We start from the raw sequence: 17,887 nt of genomic DNA, 5'->3' as shown, positions 1-17,887 counted from the left end.
CTATTTCCTTTTCAGGCATACCCATATTCTGCAACAACCCCTACGAATTATTCCGATAACATAACAGATATCTTTGGCGCTAACAGCACAGTTTTCTTATACTTTTCTCAAAACAAAACAATTTTAGCAAGGAAACAGAAATTCGGAGAAGCCGCACAATTTGGTTGGTTGTTTGTTATGTCGACTCGATTCCCGCAAGTAATGTTGCGTTCCTAGACTCCCTTTATTTACGATTCATTTACTTGCAGGACAATGGAGGAAACGTGCAGAGTTTGCATGGACAGATCCGGAGCACTCACAAACATTTTTGATGAGACACACACATGGGACACTTGCATTGCTGACATGATAGCACAGTGTACTGGGTACGAGGTAAGGCGAGGCGATTTACTATCAGAGAACATATGTCCGCCTTGCCTTGAGGATGCTGTAAATGCATTCAATCTTATAAAAACCTATGAGCAGAGCCATCAAATTTATTTCCCGGTGGTGGAGAAGGATATAGAAGATAGCTGCTGTGATAATCTGAACGGCGAGGTCTGGGAACCTTCAGATAGTGAAACTGAGCAATCGATCCCATTTGAAACCGATGTGAAAATACATAAAAATGAAGCCGATAAAACGGATTATCTAGAACGACCCTACAAGTGCCCCGACTGCCCAAAAACCTTTAAAAAAAAATACCAACACACCAGACACATCCGCACTCACACTGAGGAGCGACCGCATAAGTGCACTCTTTGCTCGAAGTCATTTAAACGAAAAGACAAACTCAAGCTACACGTCTGGACTCACACTGGGGAGCGACCGTTCAAGTGTACTGACTGCTCTAAGTCCTTTATTAGTCAATGCGAACTCACAGTACACATGCGTATTCACACAGGGGAACAGCCCTACCAATGCGACCACTGCTTGAAGTCATTTCAGCGGCAATCTAATCTCAAAAGACACAGTCGTATCCACACGGGAGAGAGACCCCACTTGTGCATTCACTGCTCGAAGTCATTTAAGCAAAAACACCATCTCAGCGAACACATCCTTACTCACGCTGAGGAGAAACTATACACGTGCTCTTACTGCACAAAGAATTTTAGGCAAAAGTCTTCTCTTGGAAAACATACGCGCAATCACGTGATCCAAATGGATGCATCGCAATTCCAAATTACATTTAAAGATGAAATTGAAGATACTGATAATGTACGATCTCCTCGAGCACACACCCGTCATGAATAGCGATTCGTCACATAATTGGGATCCCAAAAAGGTATTGTTAATCCATCTATTCTATATAAATGTATGGGATATCATCAATTCAGAACGGCTGGGCTGATTTAGCTCAATTTTAGTTATTCGTATTTGCCAGAAAGTTTTCATGAAAGAAAAACAGGGAAAAATCACATGCAACCGCGAAAAATTGGTGATTTTTTATTTAGATTTCTCAGCCGTAGTAGGCGAAGAGGCCATATTCATAGCCGGAAATCAGTTCCAAACTCGAGGTATTCTCCATGATGAAAGAATCAATTGAGTTATTCTCATTTCTTATGCGTGCAAACACATTTTGTGCCACTCCGAAACTTGGTAGGGCCCGCTAGTTTTAACTAAAAATTCATTACATTATAAATAATACGAAATTGGTTTCAGTAGCCGGAGCTGAGTACTTGTGTTCAAACTTATACAGTTGGCTGTTAGTGGGCTTGTACAAGGTCACCGGCCAAATTACTTTCATAAAAAAAAAAGTTAAAACCAATTGAAGGTGATAAGCAATACATAGTTGCCTGGCAGGGCTATGAACTCCACCACTGTGTTCTCGTTCTTGACCTGCCTCAAGCCAAAAATCAAACGCGCCTGGTACGAAAACCTAGGCGGTGGGGTTGTGCGTATTAACCAATCTTTATCCACAGAAAGACATCCGTTGTTCGAAAAGACTTATTGGAGTGTAATTCAAATAATTTGTTCCAAAAAAACTTGTAATTCAATCGAATCATTTATAGAAACACTATTTCCAAAATAATTAAATTCGATAACAAAATATTTATGCAGTACTCCGATTTCATCCGCGCATAACAGCACAGAAAATCAGTCATCTGTTTTACACCTCGCGCTTAACAGCTCTATTCGTATGCTCTGTGGTCAACACAACAAATTTGTGAAGAAAAAACATATTTGCAAATTATAAAAGCCATAACTTGGTTTGTTGTTTGATTTATATTCCCTTCAATTCGCTATTGCGCGTACTGACATCCGTTTATTTGACATTAGTTTATTTGCAGGAAAATGGAGGAGATGTGCAGAGTTTGCATGGTCAAATCCGGAGCACTCGCAAACATTTTTGATGAGACACAAAAATGGGACACTTGCATTGCTGACATGATAGCCCAGTGTACCGGGTACGTGGTTAGGCGAGGGGATTCACTGCCAGAAAAAATATGCCCGCCTTGCCTTGAGGATGCAGTGAGTGCATTCAATCTTAAGAAATCCTGCGAGCAGAGCCATCGACTATATTTTCCAGTGATGGAGCCAGATGTAGGAAAAGATCGCTGTGATAATCTGGAAGACGAGGACTTTGAAATTTTAACTAGTGGAAATGAGCAGTCGAAAAACTGTAAAGCCGATGAAATGATACAAAAAGATGATGTGGATGAGGTTTTTCGGTTCAAATGTCCTCATTGTCCGAAATCCTATATGCGAAAATCATGTCTGCCACATCACATCAGAACGCACACAGATGGCCGACCCTACAAATGCTCCTTCTGCTCGAAATCTTTTCCACACAAATGCAGACTTGATGCACACACCCGTATTCACACAGGAGATCGGCGCTACACGTGTTCCGACTGTTCGAAATCCTTTCAACAAAAATCACATCTCATTGATCACACCCGTATTCACACTGGGGAGCGACCATATAAATGTAATCACTGTTCGATGACCTTTTCGCGAGCCGGAGTTCTAAGCGATCACATCCGCTCGCATACTGGTGATCAGCGCTATCAGTGCTCATACTGTATGATGCCTTTTAACAACAAACAAATTTGGATAACACATGTACGCACTCATACGGGAGAACGACCCTTCTCGTGCTCTCAATGTTCGAAGTCATTCAACCAAAAACACCATCTCAGCGAACACATCCTTACTCACACTGAGGAAAAACGTTATACGTGCTCTTACTGCACAAACACCTTTAAGCAAAAGTCTTATCTTCGAAAACACATTCGCAGTCACACGTGTTCCAAATGGATGCACCACCAGATAGATGGCCCTTCTATTGTTTCGACTGCAATTCCAAAATGAAGAAAGGATAACGTTAGGTCTCCAAGAGCACACACGTATAATCAGCAGCGATCCGTCACATGATTGCGACAGTCGAAGACATGTAAGCAAATTGACTGAAAGTCCCAAAAATGTTTTGATAATTTTAAATACAATACAATTAATCTGAAATTGATTTCATTTGAAGCGTTATGTTTGGTCGTGGATATTTTCCATTATTTTCATCTGTCGTATTAGGCCATCATAGCATTATAGCCGGATATACATATTTGTCCCTAGTTGTGGGCTTGAACAAAGTAGCAGCATTTACTGCTGCAGTTCTGTGATGTTCGCCTCAGACCTTGCACTCGACGATATTTGAACCTGAAGGCAAGAATGCATTTAAGAGCGGAATGGAAATCGTTTCACTTGTAAACACCAATATGATCATGTATTTATCTATGCTGCCGATCCACTAACTAGTCTTCGCTCCCAGGTACTTCCACTAGATAATGTGATGCGCTAAAGGATTCCATTCCTTTCTTTTTTGGATTGGTACGAAATCCCAGGCTGTGGTGTTGTAAGTATTAACAAATCTTAATCCACAGTAAGGAATCCTTTCTTCGAAGAGGTTCATTGGCTTTATTATTAGGTTATATTATAGGTTATAAATATTAGGTTTTTTATTATTAAAAACACTGTTACCAAAATAATTAAATTTGATAACAAAATATTTATGCAGTACTCCGATTTCATCCGCGCATAACAGCACAGAAAATCAGTCATCTGTTTTACACCTCGCGCTTAACAGCTCTATTCGTATGCTCTGTGGTCAACACAACAAATTTGTGAAGAAAAAACATATTTGCAAATTATAAAAGCCACAACTTGGTTTGTTGTTTGATTTATATTCCCTTCAATTCGCTATTGCGCGTACTGACATCCGTTTATTTGACATTAGTTTATTTGCAGGAAAATGGAGGAGATGTGCAGAGTTTGCATGGTCAAATCCGGAGCACTCGCAAACATTTTTGATGAGACACAAAAATGGGACACTTGCATTGCTGACATGATAGCACAGTGTACCGGGTACGTGGTTAAGCGAGGGGATTCACTGCCAGAAAAAATATGCCCGCCTTGCCTTGAGGATGCAGTGAGTGCATTCAATCTTAAGAAATCCTGCGAGCAGAGCCATCGACTATATTTTCCAGTGATGGGAGAGGATATGAAAACAGATCTCTGTGATAATTTTGAACAGAACGACTGGAACATGTCAATAAGCAGAAAAAAAGCGACGATTTTGGAAACTGATGAAAAAATATGTAAAGATGATAAGGATGTGGATCTTCTGTTTAAGTGTACTCACTGCTCGAAGTCTTTTAAACGGAAATGCAATTTGCAAAATCACATCCGTATGCACATGGATAAACAATCCTACCAATGCTCTCACTGTTCAAAGTCGTTTAATCGAAAATCAAGTCTTCAAAGTCACATGTGTTATCACACGGAGGAGCGACACAACAAATGTGTCCACTGCTCAAAGTCATTCGTAACCATGAGCGCACTGAAGCGGCACTTTCTTACTCATATCGACGAACAACCCTACAAGTGCTCCGACTGCTTAAACTCCTTTAAAACTGAAAACGAACTCAAAGAACACATCCGTGTTCACACAGTGGAAGAGCCCTACCAATGCCCCCACTGCTCGAAGTCATTTAAGCTAAAATCGATTCTCCAAAGACACTGTCGTACCCACACTGCGGAGAGAGCTTATAAGTGTTCTGACTGCTCAAAGTCCTTTATTACTCAAAGCGAACTCAAAGTACACATCCGGGTTCACACAGGGGAACAGCCCTACCAATGTCAGCACTGCCCAAAGTCATTTCAGCGAAAATCTAATCTTAAAAGACATAATCGTATCCACACGGGGGAGAGACCTTACAAGTGTTCCGACTGCTCCAAGTGTTTTTCCATCGCCACAAATCTCCAGGCTCATATCCGTCGATGGCACACAACTGACCGACCCCACAAGTGCACTCACTGCCCGAAGTCGTTTACAGAAAAATCGCATCTCCAGATACACATGCGTAAACACACGGGGGAGCGACCGTACAAGTGTACCCAATGCTCAAAGTCCTTTACTCGAACCGGATCTCTCCGGCGACATATCAGTACGCACACGGATGAACGACTCTACAAATGCACCGACTGTTCATCGCTGTTTCAACAAAAATCCCAACTTCAAAAACACACCCTTATGCATACGGGCGAACGACCGTACAAATGCAGTGACTGCTCACAGTCCTTTCTACAAAAATCCCAACTTGAGGCACACATCCGTACTCACACGCGACCTTACAAATGCTCCCACTGCTCGAAATGCTTTAGAGGAAAATCCAATCTTAAAAGACATACCCGTACGCATACGGATGAACGACCCCACCAATGCTCCCAATGCTCGAAATCATTTCAAGAAAAATCGAATCTCCAGGTGCACATACGTTCTCACACAGGGGAACGCCCATTCAAGTGTACCCACTGCTCAAAGACATTTAGATATAAAAATAATAGCTACCAGAGACACTTAATTACTCACACAAGGAGTGACAAGTATGCCATTCCGGCACTTTTCGAGATCACATCCATAAGAACGCTGAGAATGGAAGGTACGACTGCAGAACAAGATTTTTAAGCTTTTTTTGAACATAAGCTTGGTATGTTCAATTATTTCCACTATCTTTACTTCGAAAATTCTTCATTAAAACGATGTATGAAGATATTGAAAAATCGCTGGCGGATGATGAATCTGTTTCAATGTTTTTGCTTTTGGCGAAGATGAACAATGTTCACCATTCTGTTTTTCATATTATATGGGGCCTTTATAAACCGGTTTAAATTTTAATCAATAAAAAAACACCTAATAAAATTTTATGATATTTGTATACTTTTCAAAAGAATTTTGTTCGTTACTCAAGAGTTTCATTACCAACTGGGCATCGAGAAAATATCTCAACTGCCCTAATTAAGAATTATCTATTTACAAATTTTTAAAATAGATTGTACAACGTTGGATATTGTGCGTTGTTCTCACCCTATGAGAGTGATTATATGTTCCAAATCTCAACTAAGCATTTTTGGTGAGCAGAAATTTGATCTTTGCATCTCAGCTAGAATGCACTATTTAAAAATCTGAATTAAATTTTTTTATTAACAAATTAGTCTAAAGAGAAAATGAATTAGAGGACTAAACATTTTGTTACATCCGATAACACATTCGATAAGATGCATTTGCGCCTAACAGTACATTTCGTGTATTTATTTTATTAAAACAAAAAAAATTCACGCCAAGGAATCATTCATAATTTTGCTGCTTGTGGGTTAGATTTTTCTGATTTCCCATGTATGTATATAAATATCGTTGTATTCCGTTTTTTAAGATTCATTTACATTCAGGACAATGGAGGAAATATGCAGAGTTTGCATGGCAAGGTCCGAAGCACTCGAAAACATATTCGACGAGGCACAAGCATGGGACACTTCCATTGCTGACATGATAGCACAGTGTACAGGGTACATGGTTAAGCGAGGGGATTCACTGCCAGAAAACATATGCCCGCCCTGCCTTGAGGATGCAGTGAGTGCATTCAGTCTTAAGACCACCTGTGAACAGAGCCATAAACTCTATTTCACACTTATGGAAAAGGATAAAGACCTCTCTGATAATCATGAAGATGAGAACACAGAAATTACATGTAGTAGAGGCGAACAGTCGGATTTTTCTGACGATGAAAAAATACATCAAGATGATAAGGATGCGGACTCTCGGTTCAAATGTCCTCAATGCCCGAAGTCCTATATGCGAAAATCCAGTCTCCAATATCACATCCGTACGCACACAGGTGATCGGCCCTACAAATGCTCCTTCTGCTCGAAATCCTTCCCACAAAAATTCAGACTTGATGCACACACCCGTACTCACACAGGGGATCGACCCTACAAATGCTCGTACTGTTCAAAGTCGTTTATACTAAAAGCCGAACTCAAAGTACACATCGGTACGCACACAGGGGATCAACCCTACAAATGCTCCTACTGTTCAAAGTCCTTCCCACAAAAATCCACGTTTGATATACACACCCGTGCTCACACTGGGGATCGGCCCTACAAATGCGACGACTGCTCAAAGTCGTTTAAACACAAACACGAACTCAAATTACACATCGGGACACACACAGGTGATCGACCCTATAAATGCTCCTTCTGCACGAAATCTTTCGCACAAAAATGCAGACTTGATGCACACACCCGTACTCACACAGGGGATCGACCCTACAAATGCTCCGACTGTCCAAAGTCGTATATACATAAACATGAACTCAAATTACACATCCGTACGCACACAGGTGATCAACCCTTGAATTGCTCCTTCTGCTCAAAATCTTTCGCACAAAAATGCAGACTTGATGCACACACCCGTACTCACACAGGGGATCGACCCAATAAATGCTCCGAATGCTCAATGTCGTTTATATACAAACACGAACTTAAACTGCACATGCGAGTGCACACTGGGGAGCGACCGTATGAGTGCAATCAATGTTCAAAGGCATTTACACAACCTAATATTCTCAAAGCGCACATGAAAACCCATTTTGGAAAGCAGCTGTAGCAGCGTGCTTATGACGGAAAGTCCCTTAAAGTCAGTCGATCTTCGAAAACACAATTATACCTTTACTATTCGAGAGAACATTCGTGGTGTATGAACGGTTAAGAACGGACATAAACATTATATTGCTAAGAAAAAATCAAACAAGTTGATTTTCGAAAGTCCAAAAAATATATTGTTAATTTGAAATGCAAATTCATTATATTACAAGTACTTAGAAATTGGTTTCATTTCAACAGGATACTCTTACCAAGATTGTCTATTTTCCCTTCATTTCATCTGTCGTAATGGGCAGTGGCTGTAACGCTTGGATCAGCGAGAGAGCTAGTTCGCAGCGCCATCTAGTGGTCGGCACCGTAAGGGCCGTGGTAGACCAAACACCCTCTATGGGCTAGGTCGGGGAGATCACGAAAAGTGGCATAGGAAGAGTGATAGAGTTAACAGCTTGGATTGTCAACTTTCTCTGGCATTTCACCCTGTCCTTTGAGAGGGCCCGAGGGTTGTAGCTTGTTGAGGGGCTTGGCTTCGGTCTCTTCCCGTTTTGGCGCTCGACCCGAGCGTTCGTTTTCTCTGTCAACAGCCAATAAGTATTTTTTATAAGTGCTAAAAAGGGAAAAAAACGTGTAATCGCGGCGGGAGGAGAAGAGCTTCAGCATTCCGGCATTAGTTTTCCAGCCTAGGTGAGATTGAGAAGGGTAAAGGAAAATTGGACTAGTCAGATAATTTCATCCGTGTAGGACCGGCGCAGTGGATACCGCAAAGGAGGAACGCCGCATCGCCGTATTTTCTTTGCAAAGCGGCCCGGATCAGCTTCGCGGATCCAAAGACGCGAGGCGTCGAGGAGATCGAGCGTCCAAGGGACGCCAGAAGGGGTCCAGAGGAGCAGCCAAAGCAGCGTTGGAAAAAATTGCAGGCCCAAGTACACGGGCACCGACGCCACGCTAGCGAGAGTTGAGTGGTTTTTGGGGAAGAAGAAAAAAAAACTCAATCGTCTTGTTGAAAAGCGAGCCAAGGCAGGGCTATATAGCGCAGCTAGAGCGAAAGCAAGAGCAGTCCGAGATCTGGCGGGGTCTTTCGAGTGGTCTCGCGAGTGATTTTTATCGTCGGGAACCGTCCCAGGGAACGATGGAGTGATTTCGGAAGGGAGAAAATCTAAAACTAAAAGAAACCGGGAATGGCTGAGATCTCTAGTAATAATAGGATTCAGTGTTAAGTGATTAGTGTTAATAATTTAATGAGTTAAGTAATATTTCTTTGTTAGTTTTTTTGTGCGTTAAAGTCTGCGACAGTCGGCGAAGGGCAGGCGAAAGAAAAGGAAGAAAAAGAAAGGGCAGAGAGAGTTTTTTTGTTGTACTCGAGTGGAATGAGTCGCTCAAAGTGAGAGTGGAGCGAGCAAAGAGTTTAATTTGTGAGTGAGGTTTTTTTCTGTGTGCCTTTGATTTACTCCCGATTGGAGTTCACTTTACAGGTCCAAATCTCCTCCGGGAAGCGCTTCGTCGGTGGATATGCGGATCATCGGGTGAGTGAGAATGAACAAGAAAATTTAACCCTGGCAATTCCACTCATGAGAGAAAAGGAAAGAGAAATTTAGATAATTACATAATTCCCCCTATTGTTTGTTCCGTTTCTTCCCCCCTTTCGGTCTGGCTGTTGTACTGTCTTTATACATGAATTCCGAGATAATTGTTAGTTTTATTCCTCGTCATTATTAAGCAATTTTATTGATATTATTTTTTTATTCTTTTACTTTTTATGCGTACTTTTTGTTGGGTTATATTTAGTTTTAGTTTAGGAATCGCTCAGTTTTTAGTCATAATTCAATAAATTTTATAATGTTTTAGTTCACAGTTTTTTTTTGCCTTCGGCTAGCCAAATGCCCCTGAGGATCCCATAACGACGCAAAGGGGTCATTCCATATAAATTGCGACCTAGGAATGGCCAAGGTAGGGAGGGTCAATCCGCCCTCAACGAGATCTGAGGCGGGGAAAAGCGTTCGGGGACAGGTCGGAGAAAGGGCCAATTATGTGTTCAAGCAATTTTAGGTCCACCTTAACTCTCGTCGTAGCACGCATAAATTTTAACTTGTTAATAATGAGGATAGGCATCCGGTGAGAGGAGGGCAAGATCACCACCCCAATTAGCCGACGAGCATCCCAGCCGGGAATAACCGCGTGCGCCCTTCTCCCACTCCCCAACACCCAGCCTGGTTCGTTACAGTTATAAGTAATTATTAATTTCATTATTATAAAGTTAGTGGCGCCCAACAATGGGACCCAAAATAATTGGTAGAACCGCATCCCGATGTGGTCAACAATATCGCAGAAACACACACATCAAAAACACTTTCGGTTTTTCTGGCAAACGATGTACATATGTAGTGGGCTTGAGAAGAGAGGCATATACGTTTATTCGCTTTTATTCTCAAACTACGGTTGCTGCAGCATCTGGGCCAGAATACCGATCTTCATAGTCAGCTAAATTTTGCAAGTCAGTCGCATAGGATTTATTGTTGAGAAGTTGCTAGCAGCGATCGACAAGCCACGGCTGAGGACGTAGAGCTTAGTAGGCGATTAAATACCCTACAGTAATGGAGTCCGTAGCCCAACGAGTTAGACGTTTGGAAAAGCAGGGAAGAAGTCTTTAAATAAGTCCACCCTGACCACGAATAACGAGTTTTAGCAAAGACCCATCCATAGTTTACAATAGTCATGCGGCAGAGCTAGCCATCAAACGCTCGGAAATACAGAACAAAATCTTTAATAAGAGTTTGCCTGGCCACGGGTGATGGAAAACCAGCATACCTGTCCGCGGAAGCAAGAGTGCGAAGGAGAGTAAAGAAGACGAAACTGATTAGCTTCGATTTACTCGCACTCGAGCTTGCAGTCGTTGTTTTTGTCTTGCGGATCGGCGCTCCAAAGCAATAAAACGTTTGGTTGTTGTTGCAAGGGCTGATTAGCACGGCTCAAGCAGCGGTAAATTATCTTTGTTCTTTCTTCTCACACCAGTTCCGATATGATTTTTTTCAGGGGAACTAAGCTATGCTTGAAGGCAAATAAATGTTTTTTTGATTTCTTTATATATTGCGATTTTCACAAAATATTATTCTTATTTTTTAATTATAAATTGTTTTTTTGTTTTATTATCAGTTACAAACGCGTCTCACTTCCTCAAGCTGTAAGCAAAGAGTTTTTATTTTTTTTGTGTCACAAGAAAAAAAGTTGCTAGAACGCCGAAACAGCTGTCTCGGTTGAGATAGGTCATCGACCGGCAAAGAATTGTGAGCACTGGGAAGAAAAAAAGCTAGTTGACGTGCCGAAGGGAATCAATAATGGAGGGAGAACCTGTAAATCCGTCCGTTTGCATTCTGTGTGGGGAAGAGTTTGGGTCCCTGCACTCATACAAGACCAGGTGTGGCCACGAATTTCATAAAGCTTGCATCGTCCCCTACTCGAAGGAAAATGCTAAATGTCCCAGATGTGGAAGAGTCACTTTTGAGTTGCAAGGCGGCGCATCGGTTTCGGGCACGCAAACCGCCAAACAGCAGGCAGGAAGCAAAGAAAAAGCTTCAGGCACCCCAGCGACGGGATCAGCAAATAATAATCCAGGTTCAGCTTCAGTTGATGGCGGGAATATAGGAATCATGATTACCCAAGCAGTGCGAGCCATGCAAAACGACCTTTTAACCCAGTTGTCGGAGCAGATGGCGCAAATAATACAAACCAATGTCGCTGCTCATCTTCAACTGACTGGCCGGGATCAACACACTCGAAATATAGCTCCAGACCATAGTTCGCAGGGTCAGGAAGCAGGCGGAGGCCGAGAATCGGCAGGATTTTACAGAGAGGGCAGAGACACTCCTAGAAGTTTAGCTTCCGATCTGTCCCAAAGGCCGGACAAGGTCGTACACATTATGAATGGTTGGAAGCTACGATTTAGCGGGAATGCGGATGGAATTAGCGCTGATAATTTTATCTATAGGGTAGAAGCTCTCACCCATGCAACGCTGGAAAGCAACTTTGCGGTGCTATGTAGCAACGCTAGCATCCTCTTTGACGGAAAGGCTCGGGAATTCTTTTGGAGGTTTCATAAGTCAGTGGTAGTAGTCCGATGGGATGTGCTTTGTCAGGCATTAAAGAAACAGTTCCGAGACACTCGCACGGATGTGGACATTCGAGAGGCGATCAGGGACCGGAAGCAGAAAGAAAAGGAAGGGTTCGATGCCTTTTATGATGCCATAGTCCAGCTAATGGATAGTTTAGAGTCTCCCTTGTCAGAAAAGTCTGTGGTAGACATACTGCGAAGAAATTTGAGGCCCGAAGTAAGGCACGAGTTGCTCAATATAAAAATAACTTCGGTTGGGGAGCTCAGGGAAATATGCAGACGAAGAGAGAATTTCCTGGAGGACGTGAGACGGAATTATGGGTATCAAAAGAGTGTCCCTTTCCGTAGGCAAGTAGCTGAGTTGGTGGAGGAGCACATGTCTGATGACGAAACGGAGTTTTCCGAAGGTGAGGGCGAAGCCGAAATAGGAGCGTTGGCCTTGGTATGCTGGAACTGCCATAAGGAAGGACATCGGTACCAGGATTGCGAATCCAAACGCAAGATCTTTTGCTATGGGTGTGGCATTCCAAACATTTACAAACCAGCTTGCGAAAAATGTCAGAAAAAAAACGGCATGGCGAGCACACAGCCTCGTCAGCTTCAGAGTGTGCGTCGCCAAAAATCCGCGAACCCAGACGCCAGCCAGTAGAAAATCAACACCAGGCAGTTATAGATACGAGCATTCCAGTCCAGCCCGTCAGTACAGTAAAAACAAATTTATGGCATAATTTCATTAATTCTAATTCAGATGCAGAGGCTGTAGAAACACTGTTCCGTCGTAGATCCAATTCAAGACACTCCAAACGGATGAGATCATTTTGGAAGGCAGCTAAGTCAATAAATGCGATTAGATACAAAGAGCTCGATAAACGTCCGTACGCAGAGGTAAAAATTTTTGAGCGGCCAGTGCTTGGGTTGTTAGATACGGGGGCAGCGATGAGTGTAGTTGGTGGGAATTTGGCTAAACAAATAATTACCAGCAGGATTCCATTTAAACGGGGCATCTCAGTTGCTCATACTGCAGATGGCAGGCGGCAGGAGGTTCTGGGTCGATTGAGAACTCCAGTCACCTATGATAACGTCGTGAAGGATTTAGAACTACATATCATTCCGTCGCTTAGCCAGGACTTATATCTAGGAATCGATTTTTGGTCAACGTTCAATTTATTACCTCCGGAGATGCAGGTAGCAGAAATTTGTCAGGAATCGCACGTACTAATTCCAAGTCAGAAAGAGGAGTTGCAGAAGGTTGTGTCGGAATTTCCATCCTTTGCAGTCTCTGGTTTGGGTAGAACATCGGTTTTGTCGCACTCCATCGATGCAGGAGATGCTAAGCCTGTAAAACAACGGCATTTTCCCGTGTCACCAGCCGTGGAGAAACTGCTGTATGCCGAAGTGGATAGGATGCTCAAATTAGGAGTTATTGAGGAATCTGATAGCGCCTGGTCCTCTCCAGTTGTGCTAGTCCAGAAACCGGGAAAGGTTCGACTTTGCCTAGACAGCCGAAAAGTCAATGCTGTTACACGAAAGGACGCCTATCCGTTGCCGCAAATAGACGGTATACTAAGTCGCCTCCCCAGAGCCATGTTCATCTCGAGTCTGGATCTCAAGGATGCCTATTGGCAGATACCCTTAGATCCGGAGTCTCGGGACAAAACTGCTTTCACAATTCCAGGTAAACCTTTATATCAGTTTAAGGTTATGCCGTTCGGTCTCACCAACGCGTCGCAAACCATGACCAGATTGATGGACAAGGTGATCCCTGCGGAACTTCGCAATGAAGTCTTCGTCTACTTGGACGACCTGTTAATTGTTTCCGATAGCTTTGAGTCGCATATGAAGGTGTTGAGAGTTGTAGCGCAGCATGTTCGATTGGCTGGATTAACGCTCAACGTAGAAAAGAGCAAATTCTGTATGCGTTCGGTGAAATATCTTGGTCATATCGTCGGGGAGGGTGTCATTCGAACGGATCCCGGGAAAATTTCGGCCATGATAGACTTTCCAGTGCCGAACTCTTTGAGAGCCCTACGGAGATTCCTTGGGATGGTTGGATGGTATCGTAAATTTATAGCAAATTTTGCGTCGATAGCTTCCCCTCTCACTGACCTGCTGAAACCTAAGTGCAGATTTGTCATGACTCCAGAAGGACGTACCGCGTTCGAGGAACTTAAAAAACTGTTGTGCTCTGCGCCAGTTCTTCGTAGTCCCGATTTTAGCCAACCTTTCTTTGTGCATTGTGATGCCAGCAAGTCAGGTGTTGGAGGTGTCTTAGTGCAAAAGACTCCGGAAGGAGACGAATTTCCGATAGCTTTTGTGTCGAAAAAACTTAATAAGGCGCAAAGAAATTATTCTGTGACCGAGCAAGAGTGTCTGGCGGCGATTGTTTGCATCAATCGTTTTAGGGCATACATAGAGGGACATGATTTTACGGTTATCACCGATCATGCATCTCTGAAATGGCTCATGACGCAGACGGATCTACATTCGCGGCTGGCCCGATGGGCATTGAAATTACAGGGCTTTAACTTCAAAATAGAACACCGGAGTGGGCGTTTAAATGTTGTACCCGATGCCTTATCCAGAGTTAATGAAGAAGAGTTGGCGGCCGTTGATGTCGGTTATGGACAAGCAGTTGATCTCGAGTCACCAGCTTTTCAGTCCGACGAGTATGTGGAGCTGGTAAGCAGAATAAGGGCCAATGACGTTAACTTGCCGGATCTGAGGGTGGTCGGAGATCGTGTGTATAGGAAGTGTGATTTCGCCACAGGGAGTACTCTTCATGATCATTTTATCTGGAAGTTATGGATCCCACAGAGTCTCATTCCAGAGGTACTAGCCAATGCTCACGACCATCCCTTAGCATCGCATGGGGGAATTCATAAGACTCTAGAGCGAGTGCGACAGTTTCTCTATTGGCCAAGTTTAGTCAAAGATGTAAAAGCGTATGTACTCGCGTGCGACACTTGTAAAGCAACTAAAGCACCGAACTCTGTCCAGCGACCCCCGTTGGGAGTGGCACCCGAGTCGCAGAGGTTTTTCCAGAAGCTATACGTAGATTTTCTCGGCCCTTATCCACGTTCAAAAAGCGGGAATATTGGCATATTTATAGTACTAGACCACTATTCTAAGTTTGTCTTCCTGAAGGCTGTAAAAAAACTAACGGCTGATCTCGTGATCAAGTATCTGCAGCAAGATCTATTCCACACTTTTGGCTTTCCGGAGACCATCGTATCGGACAATGGCTCGCAATTTAAGTCGGAAGTCTTCCAAAAGTTTCTAAAAGCGCACAAGATATCACACACGGCCACAGCAGTATACTCTCCGCAGTCGAATGCGTCAGAGCGAGTAAACCGATCTGTAATTGCCGCCATTCGTTCCTATGTGAGGTCCGATCAGAAAAATTGGGACGAGGAGCTGAGCAGCATTTGTTGCGCCTTGCGAACCGCGGTCCATTCTAGCCTTGGAACTTCGCCCTATTATATGGTATTTGGGCAGCAGTTCGTTAGCTCCGGGGAAACGTATAAAGTTCTGAGAGCTCTTCGATTGTTGGAAGATAAATCCCTAGTCTTCTCCAAGGAGGATTCGTTGGAATTGGTACGTAGCAAGGCCTTAATGGTAATGGAAAAGCAAAGGCAGAAAAACGAACGAAATTACAATTTGAGATCAAGGGAGGTTTCGTACCAAGTGGGCCAAGAGGTGTTCCGGAGGAACTTTAAGCAGAGCAACTTCCAGGCTGGCTATAGTGCCAAACTGGGCCCAGCCTATGTGAAGGCCAGAATCCGCAAGAAGATAGGTAATGCTTATTATGAGTTGGAGGATCTACAAGGACGGTCTATTGGGCGATACCACGCGAAAGACTTAAAACAATAGCTGATCCGCGCAGTTTGGATCCGACTTGTGTGATACCACTAAGTCAGATCTTCGGCGGGGGGTATTTGTAACGCTTGGATCAGCGAGAGAGCTAGTTCGCAGCGCCATCTAGTGGTCGGCACCGTAAGGGCCGTGGTAGACCAAACACCCTCTATGGGCTAGGTCGGGGAGATCACGAAAAGTGGCATAGGAAGAGTGATAGAGTTAACAGCTTGGATTGTCAACTTTCTCTGGCATTTCACCCTGTCCTTTGAGAGGGCCCGAGGGTTGTAGCTTGTTGAGGGGCTTGGCTTCGGTCTCTTCCCGTTTTGGCGCTCGACCCGAGCGTTCGTTTTCTCTGTCAACAGCCAATAAGTATTTTTTATAAGTGCTAAAAAGGGAAAAAAACGTGTAATCGCGGCGGGAGGAGAAGAGCTTCAGCATTCCGGCATTAGTTTTCCAGCCTAGGTGAGATTGAGAAGGGTAAAGGAAAATTGGACTAGTCAGATAATTTCATCCGTGTAGGACCGGCCATTGGCGCAGTGGATACCGCAAAGGAGGAACGCCGCATCGCCGTATTTTCTTTGCAAAGCGGCCCGGATCAGCTTCGCGGATCCAAAGACGCGAGGCGTCGAGGAGATCGAGCGTCCAAGGGACGCCAGAAGGGGTCCAGAGGAGCAGCCAAAGCAGCGTTGGAAAAAATTGCAGGCCCAAGTACACGGGCACCGACGCCACGCTAGCGAGAGTTGAGTGGTTTTTGGGGAAGAAGAAAAAAAAACTCAATCGTCTTGTTGAAAAGCGAGCCAAGGCAGGGCTATATAGCGCAGCTAGAGCGAAAGCAAGAGCAGTCCGAGATCTGGCGGGGTCTTTCGAGTGGTCTCGCGAGTGATTTTTATCGTCGGGAACCGTCCCAGGGAACGATGGAGTGATTTCGGAAGGGAGAAAATCTAAAACTAAAAGAAACCGGGAATGGCTGAGATCTCTAGTAATAATAGGATTCAGTGTTAAGTGATTAGTGTTAATAATTTAATGAGTTAAGTAATATTTCTTTGTTAGTTTTTTTGTGCGTTAAAGTCTGCGACAGTCGGCGAAGGGCAGGCGAAAGAAAAGGAAGAAAAAGAAAGGGCAGAGAGAGTTTTTTTGTTGTACTCGAGTGGAATGAGTCGCTCAAAGTGAGAGTGGAGCGAGCAAAGAGTTTAATTTGTGAGTGAGGTTTTTTTCTGTGTGCCTTTGATTTACTCCCGATTGGAGTTCACTTTACAGGTCCAAATCTCCTCCGGGAAGCGCTTCGTCGGTGGATATGCGGATCATCGGGTGAGTGAGAATGAACAAGAAAATTTAACCCTGGCAATTCCACTCATGAGAGAAAAGGAAAGAGAAATTTAGATAATTACATAATTCCCCCTATTGTTTGTTCCGTTTCTTCCCCCCTTTCGGTCTGGCTGTTGTACTGTCTTTATACATGAATTCCGAGATAATTGTTAGTTTTATTCCTCGTCATTATTAAGCAATTTTATTGATATTATTTTTTTATTCTTTTACTTTTTATGCGTACTTTTTGTTGGGTTATATTTAGTTTTAGTTTAGGAATCGCTCAGTTTTTAGTCATAATTCAATAAATTTTATAATGTTTTAGTTCACAGTTTTTTTTTGCCTTCGGCTAGCCAAATGCCCCTGAGGATCCCATAACGACGCAAAGGGGTCATTCCATATAAATTGCGACCTAGGAATGGCCAAGGTAGGGAGGGTCAATCCGCCCTCAACGAGATCTGAGGCGGGGAAAAGCGTTCGGGGACAGGTCGGAGAAAGGGCCAATTATGTGTTCAAGCAATTTTAGGTCCACCTTAACTCTCGTCGTAGCACGCATAAATTTTAACTTGTTAATAATGAGGATAGGCATCCGGTGAGAGGAGGGCAAGATCACCACCCCAATTAGCCGACGAGCATCCCAGCCGGGAATAACCGCGTGCGCCCTTCTCCCACTCCCCAACACCCAGCCTGGTTCGTTACATGGCTCCG

At 43.6% G+C, this 17,887-nt stretch overlaps 4 protein-coding genes across 6 annotated transcripts; all 4 read left to right on the top strand.

Annotated features, from left to right (window-relative positions):
* Window positions 1–53: 53 nt before the first annotated feature.
* Window positions 54–2,388, top strand: LOC108163322 (zinc finger protein 501-like). Its single transcript, XM_033393641.1, has 3 exons — window positions 54–163; window positions 249–1,264; window positions 2,271–2,388. The coding sequence occupies exon 2, from the start codon at window positions 253–255 to the stop codon at window positions 1,231–1,233; it is 981 nt and encodes a 326-aa protein (XP_033249532.1). The 5' UTR covers window positions 54–163; window positions 249–252; the 3' UTR covers window positions 1,234–1,264; window positions 2,271–2,388.
* LOC117188957 (zinc finger protein 501-like) lies at window positions 2,083–3,448 on the top strand. The gene is made up of 2 exons (XM_033393640.1): window positions 2,083–2,189; window positions 2,260–3,448. Exon 2 carries the CDS (start codon window positions 2,275–2,277, stop codon window positions 3,292–3,294), a length of 1,020 nt encoding a protein of 339 aa, XP_033249531.1. The 5' UTR covers window positions 2,083–2,189; window positions 2,260–2,274; the 3' UTR covers window positions 3,295–3,448.
* Window positions 3,449–4,026: 578 nt separating this feature from the next.
* On the top strand, window positions 4,027–6,204 carry LOC117185693 (gastrula zinc finger protein XlCGF57.1-like). 2 transcript variants are annotated; one of them, XM_017298549.2, is made up of 2 exons: window positions 4,027–4,143; window positions 4,225–6,204. In XM_017298549.2, exon 2 carries the CDS (start codon window positions 4,229–4,231, stop codon window positions 5,942–5,944), a length of 1,716 nt encoding a protein of 571 aa, XP_017154038.1. In that variant the 5' UTR covers window positions 4,027–4,143; window positions 4,225–4,228; the 3' UTR covers window positions 5,945–6,204. The 2 variants fall into 2 exon arrangements, with proteins under 2 accessions (XP_017154038.1, XP_017154036.1); XM_017298547.2 differs by having other exon boundaries at window positions 4,214–6,204.
* Window positions 6,205–6,543: 339 nt separating this feature from the next.
* LOC108163972 (gastrula zinc finger protein XlCGF52.1-like) lies at window positions 6,544–8,131 on the top strand. Of its 2 annotated transcripts, XM_017299529.2 has the most exons (2): window positions 6,544–6,652; window positions 6,706–8,131. In XM_017299529.2, coding segments are annotated over exons 1-2 (1,218 nt in total). In that variant the 5' UTR covers window positions 6,544–6,650; the 3' UTR covers window positions 7,922–8,131. The 2 variants fall into 2 exon arrangements, with proteins under 2 accessions (XP_017155018.1, XP_033249530.1); XM_033393639.1 differs by lacking the exon at window positions 6,544–6,652 and having other exon boundaries at window positions 6,690–8,131.
* Window positions 8,132–17,887: the final 9,756 nt, after the last annotated feature.

Source organism: Drosophila miranda, chromosome 4 (assembly GCF_003369915.1).
Source record: "Drosophila miranda strain MSH22 chromosome 4, D.miranda_PacBio2.1, whole genome shotgun sequence".
Classification (NCBI taxonomy): domain Eukaryota; kingdom Metazoa; phylum Arthropoda; class Insecta; order Diptera; family Drosophilidae; genus Drosophila; species Drosophila miranda.
The sequence above is the reverse complement of the archived record's forward strand: the minus strand, read 5'-3'. Positions and strand labels throughout refer to the sequence as shown.

Excerpts from the sequence above, each read along its gene's own strand:
- LOC108163322 (XM_033393641.1), top strand. The coding sequence starts at position 253 with ATGGAGGAAACGTGCAGAGTTTGCATGGACAGATCCGGAGCACTCACA.
- LOC117188957 (XM_033393640.1), top strand. The coding sequence starts at position 2,275 with ATGGAGGAGATGTGCAGAGTTTGCATGGTCAAATCCGGAGCACTCGCA.
- LOC117185693 (XM_017298549.2), top strand. The coding sequence starts at position 4,229 with ATGGAGGAGATGTGCAGAGTTTGCATGGTCAAATCCGGAGCACTCGCA.